General features: G+C 40.7%; 1 protein-coding gene across 11 annotated transcripts in view; it reads left to right on the forward strand.

Annotated features, from left to right (window-relative positions):
• LOC138749443 (WD repeat-containing protein 72-like) overlaps positions 1 to 11469 on the forward strand; it is a 249326-nt gene that overhangs the window by 49627 nt on the left and 188230 nt on the right. For all 11 annotated transcript variants that reach the window (XR_011348640.1, XM_069910776.1, XM_069910775.1 and 8 more), the window contains exons 4-7: positions 2292 to 2370; positions 7519 to 7693; positions 10064 to 10140; positions 10241 to 10363. Coding sequence is in view for 10 of the 11 variants with exons in the window: in XM_069910776.1 (XP_069766877.1) it covers positions 2292 to 2370; positions 7519 to 7693; positions 10064 to 10140; positions 10241 to 10363 (454 nt within the window). In the remaining variant the exon portion in view is untranslated. The remainder of the gene's footprint in view (positions 1 to 2291; positions 2371 to 7518; positions 7694 to 10063; positions 10141 to 10240; positions 10364 to 11469) is intronic.

Raw genomic sequence — 11469 nt, forward strand, 5'->3', positions numbered from 1 at the left:
TCTGCCAAGTCATACCAAAAGGATCTTACTTTTTATGCATAGCCAGGTTGAATGTTCCAGCCTTTATACTACATCTAAAACACAAGTATGGAATTTCAGATTTTAAACTGTGCTATTTTTGCAGTGTAAGGTACAATTGTATTGTACCAATCTATATCTGATATTAATAAATGATGTCATTATCAGAGCATAATTTAGACCAATATTGTTCTTGAATCCTTTTCCCCAAGTCTCCCACCTTTCTGTGGTTCATTGTTCATTCAGCAATCTGATGGCAGAGGGGAAGAAGCTGTCCTTGTGCCGCTGAGAGCTCGTCTTCAGGCTCCTATACTTTTTTCCTGATGGTAGCAGAGTGAAGAGGGAATGGCCTGGGTGGTAGGTATCCCTGAGAATAGAGGCTGCTTTCTTAAGACACTGCCTCTTGTGCATGCCTTCGATCCGAGTCAGCGTCAGAAGAGATCTAATCGAGGGGCAGTAGGGTATCTGCGGGGAGGGGGGAATAGCGGACACAAATTTCCATTCAGGAACTCGTTCAGTGGGGTTGGGTGGGGGGGAGAGTGGGTGCCATACCTGACATGAACAGCTGCTCAGTTGAGAAGCCAGAACATGGCTGCTCCGGTCAGCTGCAAAATGGGAAAGAAAGGTGAATCATTTTACTATGTGAGCGGACCTTGGAGTCACAGGAGGTTATCCCTGACTGTGTGGAAAGCAAGAGGAGGCACTGGGCACCCAATTTAAACCATCTGCACCCAGTCAACTCTTCCATCCGGATGACTTCACACTCGCTCATGCAAGGCATTTTTAACTTTAGTCTTCATATATTGAGGCTGGCACTGAGAATGCTTACAGCCCAGAATAGAAGGGATTCACTTGCTTTGAGAGGTGATCTTCGTATAACGTCATGACATCATAAGGGGATTTTTGTGTTCTTTTAAAATAAAAGTCTGTGTTTTTGCGATTATAGACAGGGAGGGGCAAGGTGGTTGGGTTAATGCTGTTATTGTGATATGGAGGTTCGCACACTGCCATAAGTTTCTCCATCAGAGACAAAGCTAGGCCTGCTGCGGGTGGAACTGGTGCAAACCTTCTACTTGTTGGAAGACCTTGGAAAACCTTCACGACGCAGTATAACATGCCATCATTCAGATCCCAAATCAGCTGCAAGTTGAGGACTATCTGGGAAATTGTGTGTCTGTGTATGAGTGGGGGTGGGGGGGTGGTGTGTACATTGAAAAATCTGTTTGGAAACATAGAAATCTTCCCAGTTTAGAGTTTTTGTTTTAAATCAAATCCAAAAAAGCCCTGTCGGCTTTGTGATGTGGTGGATTATTGGTCCTTTCTCTGTGAACACTCGCTGCTGTGGGGAGGGGGCACAATAACTCATTTGAGAGGAGGGGGCATGGGCTGCGCAAGGTGTTTCCCCCCCCCCCCAGCCGATCCTGATGGAGTGAAGACTGGTGCCTGTGATGTTACAGGTAGAGTTAACAACCCTCTGGAGTTTTTTCCTGCCTTGAGTGTTGGCACCTCCATACCAGACAACCAGCCAGAATGCTGTCCACTGTACACCTGTAGAAATTTTTGAGTCTTTGGTGATGTACAGAATCTCCTCAAACTCCTCACGAAGTGTAGCTGCTGGCGAGCCGTCTTCGTGATTACATCGAGATGGAGGCTCCAGGACAGATTTTCAGAGATGATGACACCCAAGAATTTGAAGTTCTTGACTGCATATTGTTGCTTACATGTATAAATAAATGTTGGCTCCTTCTTTGAAAGAAATACTTGCACTACAAAATGATTTCCAGGGGGTGGCAGTGTGTTTATAAAAAAATGAAAGGGAAACATAAGCCTGACAGACAGCTGAAAGATAAATAAAACTGAAAGACTCCAGGATGCATGGCGCTTTCGAGTATATCAGGTTTAATTTGGATGAAAGGCAGCATTTGTTAATTGGATGTGACTCATACAAATGATGAACAATCTAAACCACTGACATCCCATATTATTGGTTTACCTGCAATTTGCTCTAGGCTGCATGTAGGTTAGTTACTGGGCTTCAAACCGAGGCTTCAAGCTGAGCTGCGGGATGTAATTACTTCGACAGCAAGGAGCAGATATGTCTCACCTTTAAGTAATGGCCAGAAGTCCTTCATGTGCAGTAATTCATCACCAAAAAAATATGGTTTGGCCACTTTTAACTGGGGCATTAAAGAAAATCTTGATGCTATAAAATGATGTCTGGTCAATTGACCAGAGATGCTGTGAAATATAACATATGAGGTACATTTTTTCAGGGAGATGTGCCTTTGGAACGTCACCAGCGGCCAATGCATTGAACATACAAAACTGCCCTTCACTCACACTGCAATCTATGTAAGTACTTTGGCATTCAATGTGACACCTGCATTTAAACCACTTACATTTGTTGCTGTCCTGTATTGAGTTTTGAAAGCATGGATGTCTGTGATTTAAAAAAAAAGGTTTTTGAAAGATTAATATTAATTTCCCTCATTTCCAAAGTATTTACTTTAATATTCTCTGAAAACAAAGGTGAACTTGGAAAGAACCACTAGCTCATCTTAAAGGTCTTAAACTGGCATTTATGGCTGGTTTAGTACAGATTTATCCTGTCACCTATGTATTGTTGTTTCATATAAATGCAGAGCTAATTTACTATTCGTGGCCAATTCCAAAGCCAACAATTTATAATGGTGTACACAACCAATTTTCAGTTTTATTTGACATATCATTGCAGAATGGTTTGCTTCGGAAAGAGCTAAACAATTCTGATACAAACAGATCAGGTCAAAGATTTGCACTCCTTCCACATTCAGTCATGGTTGGTGGTTGACAAGTAGACAATGGGAGGTGGAGTCTTCATGAAAATCCGCATACTCAGTGGTGGTGCAGGCCAAAGTAAGAGGGGGAACACCAAAGGTTGGTTACATTTCAAGCCAGACTTCCAGAGTGGATCATCCATCACAGCCTCCTTCTGAAGCCCCCATTTTCAAAGGAGCCATTTTTCACCTAATTAAATTCACTTCATGACAAATCAAGAAATGGCGTGTGTGCACTAGATGTGACCAGGGTCATGGTTCCTGGTTATAACACAGTAAATATCCTGCACTGGCTGAGCTGATCCACTGCTCTAATTATGTCAGCCAAGCAGTGGAAAATTACTCAGATGTATCCTGTCCACAATCAACTGGGCAAACCCATTCCATGAATTGTCACCCCATTAATCTGCTCTCAGTTATCAGCAAAGGGTTTGAGAGTATCTTCAACAATGCTGTTAAATGGTACTTATTCACCTCTTACCTCATCAGCAGTTCTCTGCAGGACCTGTTAGCTTCAGACCTCGTGTTTCAAGCATTTATAGTAATTTTCAGTGGTGAGATGAAAGTTATAGTCTTTAATCTTTTTTATTTCTTTTTTAATGTTTTTATTAATCATACAGGTAAGCAATACATGAGGAGAACAGGAGTCCATAGTCAAAAAGAGGAAAATATATCACATCATATGATATTACATATTGCATTACACCACAATTAACAAATATGTTCTCATCTCCTCAAACTGAAATCTTCAAAAAAAGAATTTTTTTATTATATAAAACTCCATTTAATCTTTAAAAAATGAAAAACACTGGGCAGCTTATCCTGAGAGTTTATTAATAAAAATTAATCATCTGGTTGTCACCAACAAAGAGAAAAGAAATAAAATAAGAGTCCGGAAGGGAAAATAATTATACTAAGCCATGTAGAAATAATTTAGAAAAGGTTGCCATCTCTTCAAATTTAACGGAAGTATTAAATATGCGTCTCGTAACTCTCTCTAAACTTAAACATGACATAATTTGAGAGAGCTTCTGAGTCAACGTAGGTGGATGAGAATCTTTCCATTGAAATAAGATAGCTCTTTGAGCCAACAATGTAGACTCGTAAAATTCAAGCAAACCATATAATCTTTTTTAACATTCATGTAACCATATAACCATATACAGCACAGAACAGGCCAATTTGGCCCTACTAGTCCATGCCGGAACAAATCCCCACCCTTCTAGTCCCACTGACCAGTGGCCATACCCCTCCAATCCTCTCCCCTCCATGTGATTATCCAGTCTTTCCTTAAATGTAAATAATGTCCCTGCTTCAACCACCTCCACCGGAAGCTTATTCCACATCCCAACCATCCTTTGCATGAAGAAACTTCCCCTCATGTTCCCCTTATAATTTTCCCCCTTCAATCTCAATCCATGGCCTCTAGTTTGAATATTCCCCCACTCTTAATTGAAAAAGCCTATCCACATTGACTCTCTCTGTCCCTTTTAAAATCTTGAACACCTCCATCAAATCCCCCCCTCAATCTTCTACGCTCCAGAGAAAAAAGCCCCAGGCTGCTCAACCTTTCTCTGTCACTCAAACCCTGACATCCTGTCAACATTCTCATGAACCTTCTCTGCACTCTCTCTATTTTGTTTATATCCTTCCTATAATTTGGTGACCAGAGTCTGTATTTATCATCCCTCCCACTTCCCCATTTCCCCCACCTTCGAATAACTGAAATTAAATTATATATACAATTAAATTTTAAAAAACTGAAAGAAACAAGTCGCTCGTGCCATATCCCACCTAACCACCTCTTCTTAACGGTCACCATACCGAAGATCCCAACACAACCATTTGGAGATCACCAACAACATTTGATGAGCATTGTGCTATCCAGAAAACAAAACAGCATTTTGTCTGTCACCATGTTCTCCATACAAAATATTCAATCCCTCTATCACATCTGCCTTGTCTGCCACCTATAAAATTTACTTTCTCCAGGAGCTCTATCGAGAGCATCCTGGCTAGCTGCATCACAGTGCAGTGCGATTGTTGCAGAGCATCGGACTGGAGGTCAATCCACAGGACCATGAGGAGCATCAGAGAAGATCACTGGGGTCTCCCTCTCCCCTCCCCCACACCCCCCCCCCCCACCATTGACGTCATCTAGCAGGACTGTTCTCAGAAGGTGGCTCGAAAAATCACTTCCAACCCATACGTTCCGACAACTCCCATCTGGAAAATGATATAAAAGTATCAGAGCAAGACTGAGAATCAGTTTCTTCCCACGGGAAGTGAGCTGAATGACCGATGAACTGCTCAAACAATCCCTCTGATTAAATCTAATATTATTCAGCAATATTTATTTACTTTTATTTATTTACTGCATATGTGTGCTTTGAAAATATTGTATATGTATTGGCATGTTTTTACACTGAGGTCCAAAGATCATTGTTTCGTCCGGTGGCACTTTACAATTGTATGATAATAATAAACTTGAACTTGCTGCAGTTACTCACCAGTTCTTCAATCACATCTTCTACGCCTCCCTCTTCCACTGGCAAGAAGAATGATCACAAAAGTCACATTGAATCACTTTCTCCTCCCTGTTGCTTCCAAATGACACCATCCCCTGATCTGGTACTGCCTTGTCACTATTTTGTTTCTCCAAGGTTTAGCTTCCTCATAATATCTGTTAACATATTTCCTTATAGCATAAATGAGGTTATTCAGATTCAGAATTCATTGCCATGAACTTGACATGAAATTTGTTGTTTTGTGACACCGTCACAGGGCAAACATTTATATAAAGCACCTTACAAAATAAATAAGAGCAGTGCAAGAAGAAAAAAAAGTCAAAATAAAGTAGTGTCTGTGGTTCATTGTTCATTCAGGACTCTGATGGCAGCGGGGAAGAAGCTGTCCTTGTGCTGCTGAGTTCTTGTCTTCAGGCTCCTGCACTTTTTTCCTGATGGCAGCAGAGTGAAGAGGGCATGGCCTAGGTGGAGGGGGTCTTCGAGAATAGAGGGTGCTTTCTTAAGACTCCACCTCCTGGAGGTATCTCCATGGGAGTGAAAACTGATGCCCGAGAGGTCTCAGGCTGAGTTAACAACCCTCTGGAATTTTCTTTCTTGTCCAGACAGTGATGCAACCAGACAAAATGCTCCCCACAGGACACCTGTAGAAGTTTTCGCGAGTCTCCTCAAACTCCTGACAATGTATAGCTGCTGGTGAGCCTTCTTCATGATTGCATCGACATGGAGGCTCCAGGACAGATCCTCAGAGATGTTGACACATTCAGCTCAATGGGTTAATGTCAGCTCAAAGACCAATCTCGTTCCCCACTAATTTTCCATGTAACTTGTATTCCCATCAAGTCATCTCAGATTCTAGTAGTCACCCCACACAGGAGGTAGGTTCCCTGGTCAATTACCTTTCAAACCAAACATTTTTGGGATGTAGGATGAAAATGGAGCATCTGGAAGAAACCCATACAGATACGAGGAGAATAAAACTTCAGACACACAGTGTCAGGGGTCAGGTTTGTGAGATAGGAAAGATGCTCCTGGTGAGAAAGGTCAAGTCACGGTACTGTAGAAATGCTTGAATGGGATGATGTGAGATCATTTGGCTGCAATTGCACCTCTACATTATCGATAACTGACTGAGAAGTGGCACTGATGCATGCCAGATTGTTGACCGTTACGATACCCAACAAAGCTATAGTGTGGAAGATATCATCGGCACAGAAATACCTCTTGGACTAGTTCTGGGCACCATACAGGAAGAATAGTGAAGATTTTCTACAAGGTGGAGTACAAATCTGCTTGACTGATTCAAAGGATGGATAGATCAGAGATGTATGTAAATGAAATTTTCCTTGAGGAAGAAAAAGTAAGAAGGGGTTTGGATAAAAGTATTCAAACCCATAAATAAGTAAATGTGGAGAACCTGCTTCCAGTGAAGCAGTGATAAGCAAATTGCACTGATTTCAAGTCACTACTAAATGAACTTGGAGCAGTGTATAGAGAAACAGTTTAAAGAAAGAGGTAGGAGCATTTTAGTACTCTGTGCGGTTCAGATTCACTCTCTGAAAGAGCAATGGGAACCGATTCAATGGTATCTTTCAAAAGAGCATTGGAGAAAAGATTGCATAAATGTGGGAGAGGGACAACTGGATTGCTCTTTGAACAAACCAGAGAATACTTATTAGGCATCCTTAAGTTTTGTAAGGTTCGATAATTCTGATACAAAGTATATTTACAGTGTTCTGTATCTTTATCTTTGCTGTATGAAGTACATTATTTGACCTGCTGAGTTTCTCCACCTTTGAAAAGGCTTCATGCACTGCCAAGCCAAGGCCACCCATAAATTTTGCTCATACCTTGATTTGAAGGGCTTAAGCCCAAAATGTTGGTTATGTATCTTTATCTTTCTATATAGAAAGATTGTTTGACCTGATGAGTTTCTCCAGCATTTTTACATTAAAGTCATGCGACAAGAGGTCTCCTCACCAGTTTTAGATTATTTTAAATATATCCACGTGCTCCATTGTAAAATATGATGTGAAAGTAATAAGCATCTATGTAAGATATTAATTAATCTAACAATTATACAACTCACTGATTCTAAATTGCATGTGAATGACCTCAGCAGAGTTTAGCGATGATTGTTTGATATTATCATTCCCCAGTATTACTACCGTTCCTTTCGGATGTCAGGTGATGGCTGGTTGCTTTGCTGTGGACAGTATCAGGATGTCTTGGTTATTGATGCACGTAGCCTGGAGCTTCTCCACGCCTTAATTTCATCTGTAACTCCAGACTGGATCAGTTCGATGTGCATTGTTCGTTCCCAGAGAATTCAAGGTAACAGAAAAGATTCTCACTTTGGGGTCTCTAACCTTTGATAAGGGCAGACTCAAGTCTTTCCATTTCTACATCCCAGCTGCATTCTAAAGATCTTTTATACAGGTATAACTCGCTTAATGAATAGGCGAATTACGAAAATTTGCTTTTACGAAGAAAGCCGTGTTCGCTTTTACAAAAGGATTTGATGGGGTTTTGAATGGGTTTTCACTTTTACGAGAATAGCCTCCAATTTCGGCTTATGAAAAATTTCATAGAAACGCTCTAGTTTGATAAATCTGTAATTGAATTAGAAATGTAATTATACAGAATATAATTCTATATTCAGCAGACTCTTTGGCCCATGACGTTGTGTTGGCCTTTATGACCCTACTTCACATCAATCTCACCATTTCCTTCCTCACAGCCCATAACCCTCCCTTTTCTTACATCTGTATGCCTATCCAAGAGCCTTTTGTGCTGAAGAAATGAAGAAACCCAAAAAGTGATGTCTTCCAATTTACAAAATCACGGTCAGTGCCAGCGACCTTGGTTTGAACTTGGGACTGTCTGTAAGGAGTTTGTATGCTCTTCCTTTGTCAGTTTCCTCTGGGTGCCCTGGTCTCCTCCCACCCTTCAAAATGTACCCGGGTTATAAATTAATTGCAGTATTTGGGCAGCTCGAGCGCTCATGGTCCAGTAAGGCCTGTTACCATGTTGTGTGTCTATATTAAAAATTATTTTTGCAAATCCATATTCAGTGTTCTCTGGCCCAGCTCTCTGTTGAGTTTATGAGAGTTTATTGTCAAATCCATAAGAACAATGAACATATGTACTCAAAGTTTTTCTTGCTTGCTGCAGCTACGCAGGTACATACAATACACAAACAAATGATGTTACCGCACAAAAAAAAGGAAAGAAAATAAGTATAAAAGGATAGATAAACATTCACAGTTGCAGTTCATCCAAAAAAATGTGATGTTGCCATTGTGCAGAGAGAACTTTATTTCCCCGTGTTCTGGTTAGGGCAATGGTTTTCAAACTTTTCCTTTCCATTCACCTTAAGTAATCCCTAGTAAGGGATTGCTTAAGGGAAGGTTGAGAACCACTGCTGTAGACCCAATTATTTTCTCGGCATGAGAAAAATTATCGTTGGCCCATTTCCTTTGGAGTGATGAAACCATGCACATAACGAGTCAATGAGGTACGATTAAAACAGTGGCTTTCAAACTTTTTCTTTCCACCCACATAACACCTTGAGTGATCCCTTACTAATCACAGAGCATCTATTGCATTGGGATTATTTAAAGTGGTATGTGAGTGTAAAGAAAAAGTTTGAAAGCTACTGGGTTAGCGCAATGCAGGAAGGTTGAAAGTCCATGAGCTGCTGGAAAATAAAAGTTACTGAACCTAGAGGGGGCCGGGCATCAGGCTCCTGTACCTTCTGTCTTAAAAGCATGGGTGATGTTTGGTTCTTTCTTGTTGTGAAAACTGATTGCTACTCAAAGATAATCTGGCAGTGCAAATAAGACCTCAGATTCCACTCACCATCACTGACCATCTTCTAAAACAAACAATTTTAACGAGGAGGGATTTTAAAAGGTCAATTCAGAAAGCGGTTTTGACCCTCCTCTCTCTCTATCCAACCCTATGTACTCGTGTGATCTTGCATTCCTTGCTTCTTGTTCATTCCCTCTCATCTGAACATTGCAAGAGGATCATAGATTATAGAGTCAAGATGGTTGGCAAAAACAACCAAAGGAAATACAGTATGAGTTTTTTTTTAATGATCAGGAAAGCATTGCCTGAAAAGGACAGTGGAAACAGATTTGGTGGTAAGTTTCCAAAGGGAATTAGATACAGTATATACCTGAAAACAATAAGATTTACAAATGTTAGTACTGCTCTTCGAACAGGAATTCAAAGGAGCTGAAATGCTTCCTTTGTTCTATTTGATTCTGTTACAGAGGTAGAAATTCATTCATTAATGTAAACTGGAGCATTTGTGGATGATATTCCACATTCAAAAATTGGTTACCTTTAAATTGCTGGAAGTAAGTTTCGAGATGGAGGCCAACAGACATGACGTGTTGTAACAAATATTTTGTATATCCATTGCAAATCGTGTGTGTGCCCGCCCGCGCAATGGTGGTTTGTAACTTCTTAAATTTGTGTTAATTTTGAAAACAAAATTATAGTGCATTGCTTTGAGTTGAAAATCGTATTAGCTCTCAGAATGTTTTGCACATATATTAGAGATTAGATTAACTGCAGTGTGTGTTCAATTCAATCACTGAAACACATCTCTTCATGCTATATTGGATTGTACGAGCATCTTTTCTGAGTGTCGTTAGTCTTTTTGTTACTTAAAAGCTTTTCTATATTTTGCAGAGGATTCACTCGTTGGTATTTCAGTTACAGGAGAGCTCAAGGTATGGGACCTGTCATCATCTGTTAATGGGGTCCAGGTCAGTTCATTGCAAGAATAGTCACTGAAACTGAAGAAATTCTTCTTTCTATCATTAGTGTAGGTCTTGTCCTGTTCTAATAACATTCCTGTATTTCCAGGCCAGAGAGAATGTTTATTATGAGACAGAGTCGAAGTCGCTTCAATGTTTCAATTGTCAAGCTGTCTGCTTTTGCACTTATACCGAGCGCCTACTGTTGGTAGTTTGCTCTGATTGCTGGAAGGTATGTGTAGTATAATTGGTTACGTTTAACTGGAAGCACCAGAAAGTGTAATGAACAATATTATTATCTGGCCAACACAGGAGAGAATTATGGGATCAAGCCCCATTCCAGAATTAGGTCGTATTATCTTAGCTGAGATTTCAGATTTATTGTCAGAATACATACACGACATCACATACAACCCTGAGATTCCTTTTTTCCTGCGGGCAAAGGAGAATTACGACTTATTGGTGATGCAAAAACAAAACTGTACACAATATATACATGTAAACAAATAAAGAAATGTATACAAACTGCGCAATATAGAGAGAAAAAAAAAACAATTAATGGCCTTAGGAAGCAGACTGTTTAATTTTAAAATACTAATTTTATTTCTAACTCTTAAACTATAGTCTTAACTTTTAAACTATCCCTAACACTAAATCTATCCCCAGCTATGCGCAGGTGTCCGTGTGTGTGTGTGTGTGTGCGTGCGTGTGTGTGTGTGTGTGTGTGTGTGTGTGTGTGTGTGTGTGTGTGTGTGTGCACGCGCGCGCGCGTGTGTGTGCGTGTGTGTGTGCGTGTGTGTGTGTGTGCGTGTGCGTGTGCGTGTCCGTGTGTGTGTGTGCGTGTGTCCGTGTGCGTGTGCGCATGTGTGTGCGCGCGTGTGTGTGTGTGTGTGTGTGTGTGTCTGAGATATACCGAAACCATTATAGTCCAGGCCAAAATCTGGAAAGTTGCTTCAAAGTTCAGTCTTTCAAATTCAGTGTTGAAACATAGGCCTTTGAAATTTGATGCCCAAAATTAATGTCGAATTGATAGGAAGACTTGAGTTGTGAGTGCTACAGGCTCACAAATTCTCCTTGCCTTGTCTTTGAAGAAATGTCCATCCACACAAGCTGTGCTCATAACACTCCTGGTCTTTTTGTAGGTTGGGCTCAAAACTGGGTGCCCTCCACAAAGCTTCTTGTCCAAGACCCCTGGCACCGGTCTCCAAGTAAATTCACTGCTAGTCACACTTCAAATGAAGCAGTCTCTCTAAGTGACCTCCACTGTTAGTCACAATCAAAATGAAGCCCTTTGTTTCCCAAAAAGACCCTCCTGGCACAGGTCAATCCACCGAAAAG

The sequence above is a fragment of the Narcine bancroftii genome, chromosome 14 (assembly GCF_036971445.1).
Source record: "Narcine bancroftii isolate sNarBan1 chromosome 14, sNarBan1.hap1, whole genome shotgun sequence".
NCBI lineage: Eukaryota > Metazoa > Chordata > Chondrichthyes > Torpediniformes > Narcinidae > Narcine > Narcine bancroftii.